General features: G+C 38.5%; 1 protein-coding gene across 1 annotated transcript in view; it reads right to left on the bottom strand.

Annotated features, from left to right (window-relative positions):
- The window catches only part of LOC112571473 (atrial natriuretic peptide receptor 1-like), a 276027-nt gene that overhangs the window by 35671 nt on the left and 223445 nt on the right, over nt 1–16911 (bottom strand). The window contains 1 exon segment of the mRNA XM_025250455.1: nt 651–762. Within this exon segment, the coding sequence (XP_025106240.1) occupies nt 651–762 (112 nt within the window).

The raw sequence follows: 16911 nt of genomic DNA, 5'->3' as shown, positions 1-16911 counted from the left end.
TACCCACTCCACAGCTTAGATTAACAGAAGGAGCTACTGCGCATGTTCTTCGCTTGGTTGTCGTGGGCTTGATGGAGAAAGCAGTAAACACGCCACTGTCTGCCACTTGGAATTACTTTTGACCTCAAGAACTTTCCAAGTTTCTTTCATCTAATCCAATAGAGTTTTTTTTTCTCTGCAAGTCACAGTACAAACACACTGAATGACATTGCTTTTTTCCAACTCATTTGTTTCTCAATTTCTTTCTTGGACCAAGCAAGCGCGCAGGAATGCCCAATTGGTTGCCAAGAAACTGTCCAAGTCGGATACAATAATACCAAGACTCTTTCACTTTTTAACGTCCTTAACCTTTCGGTTAGTAAACACGATTTGTAATAATAATAATAATAATAATAATAATAATAATAATAATAATAATAATAATAATAATAATAATAATAATAATAATAATAATACCACCATTGCTTTTCCGACATTTAAGTTTCAAATAAAAAAGGGGGTTTGAGAAAAGGATAGTGTAAATCAAAAGTGTTGAAACATTCCGAAACTCGGCGTAAACAACAAACAAGGAGAAATGATAAAAATAAGTAAGAGAGGACCTAATCTGCTAACCTGCAATGAAAACATAGCTGTGGATATTTAGTGATTACCTGGTAAACAAGTCAATATTGAAGAAAACGTATTCTCCATTGTCGAAGTTGAGTTCGTGGGCCTTAATCATGATTTCTCGGACAGAGTCAGGTGAGGCACACAGTACCACAACTGTAACAAATTCATCAATATATTGTAAACAACATACACATCAACATTTTGTAGACAAACAAGAAATCGAGAAGTGATTAGTAAACAACAAATAAATCAATATTGTATAAATACATAAATACATGTTGAATGATTCATACTTATTTTTCTTCACTGACTCTATTACCTCGCAATAATTTTGTAATATAATTTGTTTCATTTTTTCAAACATGAACTTTTGATGTCTGCTAAATGTTAAACTAGAAAGCATTATAGTAAAATTATAAAATGTCAGTAAAACATTATAATTCATTCATTCATTATGTAATTACCCACGAAGCACAAACTGTATACTTTACCCTTTAATGTAGGAAACTGAGAAAAAAACAACACTAAGAAATGAGTGTTTAGAAGACTTTAGAAAGATTAAAGGAAGTCATTTAGCAATAAAAAGCCCATGCACTTTCTTCAAGATTTTAAAAGCTGTAGTTCAAGGCGGAGGCTACTTCATCGCATGCTTTCGCTTTTCCGTTCTCTTTTTAAAAAGAGTCAAAGACAAGACGAAGCTCGTCGTTGCTAAGAGGTTAATTGCGCTGTCATTAGTTTGCCTCGTTATGTGTTTGTTTAAATCACCCGCTAATTTATTGAAATTAAGGTTTAAAGTCAGTGGAGGCCGCAGTCAATTTTGCAACCGGAAGTAATGTTCATACAGTAATGATCAATATAGTGTGATGAGCTCAGCCCAAGGTTTAAAAGGTTAAAGTGAACACAACTCACGTGTCATAAAGTCACGAAGTTCTCAGAACTGTCTCTGATTGAACTTCTTAAAACAATCATCAAGACCCAAAAAGGACAATCATGAAACGAACAACAATTTCCTCTCCATGGGGGAGATAATTGTAAAAGCATGTTGTCGGGGGAATTTATTGACAAACACAGTGTCTACAAAGTTCAAGAGGTTCCACCGTTTAACATAGGAAGTCAATTTTTTTCCACTAAAATTTAAGCATGTGAAAACAAAGATGCAAGAAATTTTACAGTCTTCAATGAGACTGACAAAGAGGAACTTAGAGGAAGAAATGAAAAACGTAAAAAGAGGAAAAAAAAAATGAAAAAAAGAAATTAAAAAAAAGAAACAGAGGCAGTAGAGGCTATGGAAATGCTAGACATTCTTTTTTTCATTTATAAATCAGAAAACGTCGCCTAATAATGAACAGAAAGACAGATGGTGGGCAAAGCCATTAAGAATGCAAGGGCTGTCTTTTGAAAAGCGAATTACCCATTAAAATGTAAACAAGCGGCTTGACGGAGACTAGAAAGAGAAATGTAGACAAAGAAGCTTTCTAAGCACTTTCGGGGAATACTAATTAGGAACCAGAGCTGCCAGATCTGCCGCTGCCACGGAACGCACGTTCCTTTTTACCATTTTCTCATGGTCTTGTTTTTTTCGCATGATTGGCGCCCCATCACCTCTCCATTCGACATAAACGTTTACAAGGCTACCACTCCATCCGCCCTTGGTTTGTTTGCACGCATCCTCCTGACAAATAAGACTTCTTGTCGCAGCCAAAAGCAAGTCACGTGCAGGAAGAGTGGAAACACGTTGAAGGAAATAAAAAGAAGAAGGAAGAGACCTGGCATGTTCTTTTGAGTGTTATCTTCTCAGCTTCCTAGGCAACTGTGAGCACCGTTGTCGTGTATAATCAATGAACGTCTTTGTGTGTGTCTGGTTTGGTGGTGTGGTGTGAGAGAGGGGTGAGGTGTTGGTGTTTTACACCGAGTCAGCAACTGAGGGTATATATCATGGCAAAGGATGCAGCCCTGTAAACAGATGCAACAGCGGGGCCGAGACGAGATGCGAACGGGTAGCGTGGGAGCGTGTGATGGAATGGTGATGGTAGTAGTGGTGGTGGTGTGTGGGTGGGTGTGAAAAGTGTGAGAAAGATGCAAAACTTGGGTATGTAATTAAGCTTCTCAGCGTCCAGACAAAGAAGCCCTTTAACATGTAACCAGTAAGATTTGGTAAATCTAATAACTGAAAGTGTAGTCCTGCCACAATTTAATTAGCTAAAATACCAGTTTAGGATAAGAATTTTTTTCTGAATTCGAAGGCCGAAGTAAAGATTTTACATGATTTAATGTCAACGCCTACGCAATATTTTTCAGACAGAATGTTCAGAAATCGATCTTTCTAGAATTCAGAAGTCCCCCAAACATGCGCATACGTCGCAGCGGATCCTTGTCGTCTGCGCATGCCAGAACGAGACAACCTTTGCTCCAGACTTCCTGCGGTCAAGTGGAGAAAGAGTCTGTAATCCTGATCCTAGCAGTCGGAAATCATGTATGACAAGAAATGCATTGCTAAACCAGGCGACGTTAATGTCCACCGCGGATCGAACATGCATTTTATTCAGAACTCAGATCCTGCGACACAAGGGAGCGGGTAGGGAGTCGAAGCCCTGTTATTCGCAGTCAAAACAGGTGAAGCGAGAAATGCAAGAGATTTGGTGGGTATTTACATGCGTTTGAGCGTGTGTTGAACATCCACATGACTGGAGTTAAACCTTGTTACCAACTGACAAACAAAGGAAAAAAGAATGGAAAGTATGACGAACAGACATGAAACATAAATATGAATACGAATTTAAAAACACTCATTAGACCCATGTGTATAAATTAGGTGAAAACCTCAGAGATTTGCGCACAATATAAAGATCAAAGACAGAAAAATAGGCGGAAGAGAAAGTCTGAGTAACTGAACTTTCGTAATTAACAGGTACACACATGGAGCTTGAGGAATTTACTGGAAATGCACAACTGCGTCTTGAAAATGTCATGTGTCATTAAATCAATCATTCTGTACTTTCGCACAAAAGCTTTCAAGTTTGAAGGACAAGCAAGCACTCAATCTTGAAAAAATGCCTTGAAGACATATCTAAGTCTCGATACTTTCTAACAAATGTGCCAATGAATCTGTCATCTTTAACATCTATGTACTGAGCTATAATGTGGACATCCTAAGTTTAAAGTCGGTGTCAACATTCCGCCATTTTTAATAACTGCTTTGTTTCTACTTAGTTCTATTCTATACTTAGTTTAATTTGTATTCGGAGGTAACATGCGTTCAAGATATCCTCCTTGTCCTACCTGCAAATGTCTGCAAGGCATAAACAAATCCATGGGCACGACAACTCAGGCACGCCCATGAGAGTGAATACAGACATAAGTAATAACAATATGACAGTAACAGTTATTGACCAGGACCTGTCGCTGCAACATGTAGAGTCTACAATGTAGACATATGTAAAAGCTGATCCTCCAGCTACACAACAGGCTACAAGGGATGCTGGAAACCTGAGAAAATTAAGTCCCTTGGTAATTTTGTAAACATTCGGTATTAAGGAAATTTCTTCAGGCTTTTTATTGATGTAAGCCTCTTATATAATTTATTAATGTTTTGTAACCATGGTAAGTAGCTTGTAAAAACAACATATAAGTTGCTTTGACTGTTGTACACAGGACGTTAGGTAACGCTGTGTGAGTAGTCTTCAGGCTTGTGAATCCGTTTGAGTCGTTGGTCGGTATTCACCGTTACTTGTGAATGCTATGCATAATGTTTTTGTGAATAATACATAAATCAATTTTTTGAATGTGATGTATAAGTCACTGGGCATATCTTTTTTATAGTAAATGGTTTGATTTTGTATTCAATTTCTGTGGACTGTTCATTGACCTAAAAAGACCAAAACGGCTCAAGAAATTCCAAGAAAACTACATTCCCCATTTCAGTCTCGGAAAAAAGTGGATGGATTGGCCGTGGCTATTTTTTTTTAAAAAAGACATGGAACTCAGTTTTTTTGCAAACAGCAATTACAGTTCTAGAAGAGGGAAAATATATATTTATCTCTCTATCTGCATGGTGATGTCTACAGGAATATAAATATATCTTGAAAAAAGTTGTTCACTCAAAGGTGAAAAGTAGCATCTCAAATTGACCTTTAATCGTTGGGAAATATTTGTGCATCCCATAAGTCCATTAAACATACTGCTCAAAATTCACAAATGAAACATACACGATTTAAAATATCTTATTTTAAAACTATTTATAATTCGTTTTTACCAAGGTTAGGAAAGAAAAAATGTGTGATATCAGTATTCTCCATAAAGACGAAAGAGCTTGACACAACGAGAGAATCGACAATGAAAAGCGAATGTCTGTCTGTCCTTTTGACAAGCTGAATACTGATTCACAAAACAACATCCTGTGGGAAGTTAAGTAATTCCTGTTTATGACAAGATTGTATCAACCATTTCTTCTTGGCTGAATTTTGTCTCAGAAATTCCCATGGCTATGTCTGCCCATCGCGGCAACGACGATACCTACACCAACAACAAAACATCAGCCGCAGGATAAGTAGGTCCTGATGCTGGTATGTGTCATCGGAAAGAGCGGGGTAGAAACATCTTTCGACCTTATCACCGCCTCCTCAACAAGCGCAGCACGACATGCGCCGTGAAGAGCGATTAGCCGGACTTCCGCTGCCGTGGCCTTGTCGTTACGGGGAATGCTGGGAACGGCAAAGTTGGCATTTACCGAAAACAGCATTACTAGGACTGAAAACTTTGAATTTAAAAAAGGCTTAGTAAACTAAGTGTTTTTGTGCTTGTGTGTACAACTACATGTTCTTTTGAGAGGATTTTTTGACAGTAAACAAGGTGCTGACGCTTATGCTGATGAGTAGAAGATGATAGATCTCTTCAAAGCGTTTGTTAAATGTTTTGAATCGCTCAAAGCTTTTTTTCTAAGCAACTAACAGCAAGGATCCACTGATTCTCTCTTTCTCTCTCACATATATATTCCAACCAGACATGCATACATTGAGATGATAATAAAATCATTGTGCATGGCGGGTTCGCTTATAAACGCAAGAGAAAAAGTACACACACTGTTAAGTATTTAGGAATATCTACGTACCAAATAATGTAATAGAATATCTGCTCTACATATTATCAGTGTATCTCCGTGTCTGTGAGGGATCGTCTACACTCGCAGTTCTCTTGTTTGAAAAGTCTGAAATGTAAACACACACCGAAACAATTTACAGCCGCGGGGCAGAGACGAAAACGAACAACGTCTCGCTTCTTCAAACGCCTTGAATCGTCCACTGACGACGAATTGTAAGAACTCGTGTAAACAATGCATAGGCGTTGCTGGAGGTCGTCTCACAGGCACGTAAACATAATTCTCAGCGTTTTCAAACAGCCAGGTATCTACGTGATACCTTACAACGGTTGCCTTGTATTACACCTCCCACAAAGCAAAAAGAAGTCTTATTGCCCATGAATGGCCTTCTGTTATGTATATTGATCTAGTCCAGCCTTTCAGTACACCTGTCTATTGACACTTTTTATAACAAACTGAATGGCTGTTTATTGTTTACGATTTGGCATAGGGAGTTATGAAATTCCTGTTCCGACAGTGATAGTAGGTCCATTCTGGATGTCTTCTCTCGAAGCCAGCAGACAATGGAATGATTATCAAGTATCAGAAGAGTGAGATATCAAGTCCTACCCTGCTTATGCATCGCGAACTTGTAACTCACGTGTGTGGACAGGTAAAACCTCAAAGCTTACAGGCTGCAGAGTCAGTGTAAGTGGTTTACTGTGTCTAGGGTACGGCATGTGAAGGGGGAAAATCTTCTTTCACTTCTTTCCCCGGGTGGTCAGGCAAAGTGAATACTATCACAGGTTAGAGCATGTCTCTGAACAATAACCTTCTGCTTGTCGGTCAAGGGCAATAACTACAGGTTTTATTATCTCCCTTTTACGTTCTATGTATGCGAGGTATACATAGCATGTGCATATAGATATGTCATAATTGACGTTCTCTTGTAATGTTATACTTTAAACCAGTCACCTGAAATAATCCAAACAGTTTGTCAATAAAGCACTGACAGATGATGCTGGACATGATGACCTCACGTACAGAGTTCATCAGCACGATTTTCATGGTCACATTCATCAGAATTTAGTCTCGACAGCACGCCCACACTTGCACTCAAACCATCCTCAGTATCTGTGCTAACTCATTTCTCCTGCATTCATCCATAAATAGTATGTGTGGATTCTGACTGTTCAGGTCACGGCACATATTCCACAAGGACCTGCCGACATTTTGAGCAACAGCCAGGGAATTGCCTCCGCATCACGTCCTCGCCTCCAGGACCATTTAAGTTTTTTGGTGTAAATACAGCTGCGTTCTGAATGCTTCGTAACGAGATTTAACTGGGTTTCCACCCTGTTCTTTGCATTAAAGAAAGAAAGCTTGAGACATAAATTGCGAGTAATTGAAAGGGTTACAACATGCCCAAGGCGGCTTAAAAAAGTCCTTTAGAGGCGGTACGCAAATGCACTGATTCAATCAGAAAGTTAAGCTTATTTCTTTAGAACAACTTGGAGAATTATTTGTTTGTGTTCTTTGGAGCGTTCTTAAAGATACATTAAGTGAATGTTTGCATGTTTTCTAAAAGATTAAGGCAAAAATCGACAAAAAATGTTATTCAAGGAAGACACGTTTTATCGTTTAAAGGATAACATGAGAGAAGAATTTTTCTGGATGGTTGGTTTGTTCATTTTAAAATAATGATTCGGAAAATATGTGTGCAGAATTTGAATTTTTAAGACAAGCCCACAAATACCGGCTTTCTCACTTGCAGTCTACGTTGTATTATTGATTCTCTGTTAACTCTGGATTTGAATTTATTTTTCCATGTTTATGATTGTGAAATATAAACACATTTCAGATGTGCGTTTGTAATTCTTTTATTTGATAGATGATTAATTTCCAGCATTGCATTTTATTTTATAGTTACAAGTGATTGATGATAAAGATTTTATCATTAAAGATATAAAACAGTTCGAAAATTTGATGCACATTTATCGATGCAAAAACTTTTCTTATTCGTTTATCAGCATGCACAATTTCTCATTTACTTATTCTCTCGTGTTCTCATTTAAGCTCCTCATAGGTTTGTTCCCCTCAAATCTTTTTTATCTGTTAGTTGTTTTTAGCATTGTTCTGATAAGGATACGAATGATGATGTGTTTGTGACTGTCACACGATGCTACCTGTAGACCAGATGGTGTAGAAGGGGTCGATGTTGCATGTCTGATGTTTGATCTTTGTTTACTTTTTTTTTTTTACCAGGAATCGCAGGTGTGACTAACATTATGATACTATTTCTGGTGCCTCTTCATTATTAAAAAAAACACCAAAACATGTTTTTGCAATACTTTATACTCGATTTCTAGCGACTTTTGCTGAGCGCTCATGTTGTCCTTTAAAGACTAATACTGTTTGCTGACTGGAGCTATACATGCATATGCATTGCCAGACTATGAAACAAGTAGTTACAGAAGTCACACCCCTATAATTAGTACAGGAGACGACTACCAGGTATTAAATTTAATATTTTATTTGTAATATTTGTTGATTATACTTGCGTGTACACTTGTATTGTGGACATTAACGCTTCGTGGCAAAGTGACAACTACTTGATTCATGATGTAAAGATTTCGTAGTGTAAGTGACACAAATTAAAAACCAATTAAAAAGTAATGACATAACTGAATTTCTATTCTCGTTAAATCAGTTGAAGGTTAAATGTCAAGCGGGAAAAAAACATGAAAGAAGGATGAGGTGACATTTAATCTCCCTTCCTCTAAAGAAAAAAAACAAAAGTTAAAAAAATTAATTAAATAACAACATTAAACAACAACAACTTCCTAAAACCCACCTCGACTTAGTTAAGGAGATTAAAAGGGTTTATTTTTCAGATGCACAAATGTCGAGACCCATTGGCAGAAGCTGCTTTATGGGAGCTGGGTGATGAGGGGAGGCAGCATCCCGCCTGAAGGATCGGTGGTGTGCCTCGCTGGGTGCCAGGTCAAGCAATCGCCTGCCTGCAGGAAGTGCCAGCCTCTTGCGGGGGAGCCGCGAATTGGCCAATCTTGCATGCTTGGACTGGCAGGAAGATCGACCCACCCCGGACATCAATTAGTCAGACATTATTGCATTGACACTCCAAACACATCCGAAACCCTCCCTTTATCACCTGGCACACGTTGATTGCTGTCAATATCTTCCAGCAGGCTAATTGCATAAAACCTTCACAGTTTTTTTTTGTAATCACAGGATTTTTTCCACACTACTTAGCGCAAGCGATCAATCAATGTAGAAGGAGGATTACTGTCACCCGTGATGACACTTTGACCTAAAGATGTCTTTATTCCATACAGACTGGTTTACAATAGATACTGTCTGTTCTACGAAACACCAATTTTTTTACAGAAACTTTTTCGAACAGAATTATACTAAAAACATCATATTCCACCTTTTTCAAACCAGATTCAAGCGGCAATTTCTAGACAGAAGCAAAGCACGTCCCTTATGAGTCGTTTGGACCTTTTGATGTCCTGGCTGTACATCACTTGTCTGAAATGAGTGACAATGAATCAAACATAAGAAGACAAGCATCGTGCATAAAGGGACAGTTTTGAAAGCTTCTTCGAAGATGCTAGAAAGCCAAACATTATCATCACCAGTCTCCCTTGTCTGGCTCGTACCACCAAGAGACTGGCTATGATTCGATCTTCGGAGGAAAACTTCCCTCGCCGGAGTCAGCGAAAATGGTGTTTCCGTTACCACTTAACAACAGAGGAAAAATAACGATGTTATGGTCTGGACTGGGGAGAGGTCGTTTGGTTCATGCAATAAGTCACCTCAGGAATTGGAGACAGTTTATATAAAGATCGACAATTCTTAGATAGTGGTGAGCGGGGGCGAGAGTGAGATGGAGCAGAAATAGCAAGAAGAAGCAGAAGAATAAGAAAAAAACCTTGTACAGGAAAAATATTACTGCCTTAAAAGACTAAGTTAACGAAATGCAGAAGATAAAGAGAAAGGGAATGAAATGTGGAGCTAAAAATAGAGAGAAAGAAAGAAAACAGAAGAAAAAGGAAGGGAGAAGAACGAAACAAAACAACACAATTGTAACAACAGCTCATGTCTTTTAGTTATAAATAAATAAAATATAAAATGTTATTTATTCTCCAATAAGCTTTATCAAATTATCTTTTGAAGCGAGCTAAGAAACAAGTACAGGGCTCATGTTACAACGATGACTGGTCTGGAACTAAGAGTAGGCCCACCGTGAGATACGAACACCCTAGGAGATATTTGCCAGACCTCAGTGCTGTTCATACCTGCACCCAACTCTTATGTAAGACTTTAGTCTGGTTGTCGCCAGAGCAAACACTACAAAAAAGAATATTCTGGGTCGTCACTTATTGAACCTGGTGAACATATTTGCAGAATGTCAGTGTGTGATTGCCATGGGTGGGATTGGTAAGCAGAGGTATTTGGCGGAGCACGACTACTAGTGGTGGAGAAACGGAAGGAGACGTTCAAGTATTTTGTTGATCGAACGTAAAGAGTTAAGGACTACCCTGAGTACACACATGTTGTCTAATGAGTCAGAGAATTACCAAAATATCAATAAAAGACAATCAAACAAATACACAAAAACCTGTGTTCTGTTGATCAGATTCAATCCTTAATTTTTACTTGACTTTCAAACCTATAACAATCTAATTTCAGTCAAGAAATACAAGTGATTGATATATCAAAGCTATATTAAAATACTTGAAAATCCCACTCCCTCTCCTAGGTTTCGGTCTTCAATGATTTCCAAGTTCTAATTAAGGTCATTCCATGTACTTTAATTTCTACAACGCTAAAATTTCACGACACATATTTTTAAAAACTGATGACAACCACGTGTTCTCTTAACTGTAATAATTTTATGTTTGACTTGAATTTACATTTACCATATTTAACCCCCTTCTCCGAAGAAAACCTTTTACAATTTAGTGCTTTTGCATTGCAAATGCACAGGCACTGTAATGACAAGAAGCCAAACGTTTACGCACCACACCCCGAAATTATTGACCCTAGTGTCTTCTTCTTCTTGAGCCTTACATCGGGTTCAACGGTCCAACCTACACACGTACCGTCGGCACCTTGTAGCGCGTGCACCCACACAGACGGTCAAAGGTCAACACAGAGCTAGTCTCGCTCGTTATTCTTCGTTGACATGCTTTGTGACGCTGTGTAAACATATCTCAAATCGCTCCATCAGACTGTCAGCTGATTAACACCACCACAGGGCATGGAAGAAGAGAAAAGGGAAGGATCACAGAGATAATGGGCAAAGGCGGCGAAATAAAATATTAGTTGACACACTCGTGGAGTCCCTTTCGCCAAATTTGCAAGATTCTTGCGAGAGTTGTTGTCCGTAGAAGGGTCACTTTGCCCTGTCATACTTGTTAACATATTAAAAAGATGCTGAGGCTGATTTTGATGTCCTAGAAAGTGTACCCATGATTAATATATTTGTGTAAAAAAGAGGGTGTGTATATCCGCTGTTTAACGTGCAGGGGAGTGCAAGTTTTTTTCTCTCTCTCTTTATGTATCCACTTGTGAACAATTTTACTTCAAAACATTAGTTCTATACAAAACATCGTGGTGTATCTAATATGGGCCGCTTGCATAGTCAATAAAAATTGTTTTTGTATTTTCTTTCTCAGTTTCCCTCTCTCTTTACTTCTTTCCTCACTCACAGAGATATGGAGAGATAAAGAGAAGCTTCGATAAAGGAGAGTAAGAAAAAAAGAGGAATGTAGTGTCAGGAGAAAGACATTGCCTAAAGCCTTAACTTTATCGATTACTTCGGTCTTATTAACGCTCCTGACCAATAATATTAAATGTGATGACCCTGCAGCAGTCGCCATCCCCAACTAAAAAGCACTACAAGCACTAAAAAAAAGAAAAACTAGCTCGTTTCTACAGACCTAACAGTAAAAAAGTCATCCTTGTATCCAAAAAAATTCTTTGCCCAAAAAATTAACATAAACTGTCCTTCTTCCATTACTTTCAAAACAAAAACAGCCCGCGATAGTTACAAGAACTTGCAGTGGTCGCTTTTTGTAGCAAGTGTCAACGAGCTCTTGTTGACGATGGCTAACAGGCAGCGGAATTTAAAAACAACATTTTCATAAAGTGCAAAAACAAGCAGGCTGACAGCGTGAAAAGCAGCCGGCGTGGAGTAATCTCAAATCAAACTTCATCGAACGGAACGAGAGCCTGCAGGCGGAGCAAATAATCCAGAAACAAAGTTACCACCACCATAGCCACGGGGAAATATCCCGTCTCTTAAAACATCGGTTCAGCCGCGCACATTATCAGCAACATTGTTTGTGTTGATTTTTTTTTCTTTTTTGGTCACAACAAGTGGATGGCTACAATATTTCTGCCAGTGGCCATGACGGTTAAACTTCTTTTGCATCCAGTCGTCTTCTTGTCTTCTGGAGCATCGTGAAGGCAAAAGATGGTTTTTGGATGTCAGGTGTGTACAGACAGATTTGATTGACGGGGGTAAGAATTGTGAGTGTATGTGAGTGAGAGAGAGAAGTAGGAAAAGAGAGACAAATAGCTTTGAAGACCTATAGTCTCAACTTCTTATTTTTTCACTCGTTACTTTAACAGATCTTTTACCCACTTTGAACAGATATGGAATCACCCAAAAGTTCCACTTTCTCCTGGTGGATCCTATACCTTCTTAATATTCCACCCTCGACTCTTGCCGAACAGTTCGTGGCAAGAGACAATCAGGGTGTTTCTGTGATAGTGATGAAGCACTGAAGTACAGAGTGAAGTTTATATATTTTAAATAATGTAGAACCTAGTAATAGTCACACACACTGCAACGAACCTTTCAAACTGAAACCTTATCTTCAATTTATACTACATATCAACCCAAATATAAAGATTAAAGCAGAGAGCATTGCTTACTTCCCAATCCAATTGTTTCGCAAATATCTAAAAATACTAACAAGACTATCTACTTAATGATGTAATGCTGAACATAGATGTATAAGTATACTAGACCATGATAACTGATAATGGACAAAGACATCTATTGATGGAAATAGAAAGTGGAAAAGTAATACTGTACAAGAATAGCTAAGTAATGTTGGGCAGGGATGTCTAAGTAAGTAATACTGGCAAGGATATCGCAACTTTTTTTCGCATTATCTCTTCCTCTCTCACCAGTCCCTCCCCTTCTCTTCCACAAAAATTGCTAAAGTGCCCTGCACCTCGCCTGGCTATAGAGAAGTTCCGGCAGCCTCAGCAAATTCTCTCAGTCCTCATTACGCTGCTGCCTCCATGTTGACAGCCTAGTCCATCTTTTTCTCATTTATGCAAACAGACAAGTCCAGAGGCTAAAATGAGGACGATGGGGAAAATGTGCATTCATACAATTTTAACGGTCTATCGGAAGAAAATCGAGGTGATAAGACCGTCTGACTCTCCAACATTTCCTTCCCCTACATTGCCGTCTCTCTCCTATCTTCTCCTTTCTGTCTCTCTGGATTCTAAAAATCGTTGACACTGCTATTCATTTAACGTTACCATAGCAATGACAACAGTTTTCAACTGGGAACTTATATTTACTCGTGTGTGTGTGTGTGTCTTAACAATGAACATCTTTATTAATCCTAGTGGGCAATTATACTCAGGGAGTGTCCTCAGATTAAAAAAAAATAATTGAAACAACTAATAAACAAGAAGTAGTTACAAGATAAAGATGAGGACAAGATAACAATAATTTTGTGCATCATAGAAAAACTTTGAAATATGCAATCTTACATCTAGACCATTCTTAAGACACCTCATCATCATCATCATCGTACACACACACAAACAGACAATTCATCTCGAGTTAAGAAGCTGGTTTGCCTAGGGAACAAATGATTTCACGTGCCTGCTACTTGTGTATACAGACCTAGCGTACTGTTTACCTGAGCTCAATAAAACCAATTCTCCTACTAGTACATGTCCTCCACACAATACAAGCTGCCTTTCTGACATTTTGCTGATCACAAAGGGAAGCAAAATTCCTCTCCCTGACACAGTTACCTTGGAACATATATTGACAACGCCGTTCAAATTGTTCTTAACATGGAGGACATACTGCTGAGCCATCATACAAAAGAAAAATACCTTCAATGAATGACTGATAAAAATGGCTCAGAATTACTTTGCTGACTGAAACATTGTTCCTTGCAAAAAAGTTAAAATCTTGGTGGCCACGCTTCACAATGATGTTCATGTTTACATATCATCTAAGCTGGCAGTTAAGAGAGATGTCTAGGTACTTTATCGTTCATCGTGTATTACATTGGCAACAACAACATCCTCTTTAATTTTTCTGGTCTATGTTGACATCTTTGGTCCTATCTACATTTAAGTCCAGTAATCTCTCATAACAGTAATGTACAAAAAGTTACAATGCATTTTCATGATCGTTTGTATGTCCTGCAACAAGGTTAATAATAGTAGCATAACATGTTTTTTTTCATTTGTACTTCTGAAGCTATCTGTAGGTTAGTTATAAAACAGGGATAACAGACAACAGCCTTGATGAGATCCACTGTGTGTAGTAACAGTATCAGAGTAACGACCATTGACAAAAAGCCTTTTGCTGTCTGAACAAAAACAACTAATGTGCACTATAAATTAGAAATTAGTGTCAATCCTCGAAGTTATGGTTGTACTTGAATGCAGAAATAAAAACAGCAAAAAGCAGTCTTGCGTGCGCCTTCGGCTTTTCCAGAAGTTTAGCCAATGTATTCAGAATCCTGAATGCATTTGTCTTTCCTATTAAGAAAATGTAAAAGCATGATCAGGTAATGCGCTTCTTGGAGGAAGAGAGACAGAGAGAAAGAGTGTTTTTTTACAATTTCTTCTTCTTGCGTGACCTCTTAAGTGTAGTTGAGTTTATGTACTACATAAAACCCACAACTGGTATCAGACGAAATCCCTTGCTTCTCGATGCTGGAACAACTTTCCATACAAAACGCAAATGACACACCAAGGGGTTTAGGGTCTGCTCGCATCTTCTGAGCAGACGACCATCTTCATGTCTGGCAATAATCCCTAGGTACACGACAGCCACTTCTTGCTAAGGACCGTCTTTCTCTGCTGATGTGCTCTTTTATGTCCAGACGAAGGACTGGAGCGATCCTGCTTTGGCATCTTAATTCCAAACTCATCATCCTTTCCGCTGACTGCAAGCGGCTTCTGTCTCAGAACATTAGTCCCCATTCGTCTGAAAGCTGAATGTTCTCCTTAAAACCATTCAACAGGAGGACAAGAATAAGTGGGGGTGTGTTGGAAGGAGGGACCCGGCAAAGGTCGGGGCTGGTGGAGGTTCGACTAGGATGTCCTGTTGTCATCGGGGGTTGGAACAAAACTCATAGCACAGTATTGCCATTTACAAAATTAGTAAGATGTATTGAATTCATTATAGTTTTGAGTATACTGAGGAAATTATTATAATATGAACATAAGCGGCCATTCTTCAGAAATAATGCCGTCATCGCAAAACCAGTAATTAGGAAGAAAGGAGTGTAAAGATGGATCGAGATGTGGAACTCAGGCCGTTTCTCACAGAGGGTTGCATGGGTTGAGCTTCGGGTCTGACATTACAAACGATGTAAACACAATTTGCTCCTCACAACAGACGGGTTACAAGTCTTGATTCAGGCATGAAGGGTCACAGGCTGTGTTAGTTCTAGCCCAGACTACATGCTTTGCGAGAAATCGGATTGGTGATGTGGACTGAAGTGTCTCTAATACATAGACATAATAAAAATCGCGCGGAAAGAATTATAGGTGGGGAAGAAATGAGGACGGTAGTCTTAGAAACCAAACATCCTTTGGGATGAGAGAGATAAAGAATGAGCAGAAGTTAGCAATAAGGCGAATGAAGCTGTAAAATAACAAAGAAGAAGGAAGATGAAAGGAAGATGAACGAGTAGTTTGTTGTTGGTGTTTAACGGGAGTCGGAGTTTCAGGATACACAGCATCACAGAGAAGTAATCAAGTTCTGTAAATAGGCATCACAAACGGGAAGTAAAAGAAAGAAGAAAGAAGAACTCTGAGAAGAGGGACGAGCTTCTAGTCTCACTTACAGATGCAAGCTCACCTTTTGTGGCAGCATGAACGAAAAAAAAAATGCTTGGCGAAAGGAAATAAAAAGAAACAAGAGGAAAATAAAATAATTATATTGTTGACGGAAATTTTAATCTGAACTTCTGCATCTCCTTGACTTGATTGCAACCATAATTGAACCAAATCGAAGAAACGAATAAATAAACAAATAAATAAATAAGGAATGAAGAACAGAAGTTTTACTAAACAGTCCGGTAAACACATCAGAAAAGATGTTTCAAGAAAGGTCAGCGGATGTTTGTGCAATAATTTTCGTATTCTAGAGAAATATTCTCTGGGACATAGCAGCTAATCTCTGATGCAGATGAGATCAGAAAGAAATGTTTTTCCTCACTTTTCACGCAGACTATCCGCGATTCTTGGCATAAACAGAATTTTCAGAAAGCTGAGACGATGCTGTGAGGACTTGTTTCTTCTACACGACCCGTGAGTATTTTTTGTTTGTTTTTTTTAGTTGTAATATTTACGATGAGCGCGTAGCTACGCTGTTGTCCGCTTGCGTGCATGGCCTGCAGAACAATGCATTAATTTTTTTGTGTTTAGCAAGAATGAATTCGTTAGATCATAAACATTTTTGTCACTCTTGCTCGATCTCATCACTGATATTTTTTTTCAGCAAGCCTTGTTCTTTTTTTCCTTCTTCGTCTTTCATGTTATATTTAAAATGGTTATTTCGACGAGAGAACTTTTCTTGTTTGAACTTTTCACCGGAGCTCTTTTGGGATTGTCTGTGATCTACACCGGAGTCGAATCGCTGCCAAAGTGTGTCGGACATCCTCTTCGAGAACTTGTTCCTCTTTTTTTTTTTCTGTTATAAACAACCATGTCCACCTTGTCACCACTACTCCTTCCTCCCTTCTACAACGTGTAATGTTCTAAGTAGCTTGGTGCCCGTTTCAGTAGGACACGCAAACATAGTCATAAATCTTCCAGTTTTTTTATCTATGAAAGTGAAATGTCTAAGAACAATTCTCTGAGGTTTTCAAGACGGAATTTATCATCTTGGTCGCGCGACCTTAAGTCCTTCATTACTC

Source organism: Pomacea canaliculata, linkage group LG9, assembly GCF_003073045.1.
Source record: "Pomacea canaliculata isolate SZHN2017 linkage group LG9, ASM307304v1, whole genome shotgun sequence".
Classification (NCBI taxonomy): Eukaryota; Metazoa; Mollusca; class Gastropoda; order Architaenioglossa; family Ampullariidae; genus Pomacea; species Pomacea canaliculata.
The sequence above is the reverse complement of the archived record's forward strand: the minus strand, read 5'-3'. Positions and strand labels throughout refer to the sequence as shown.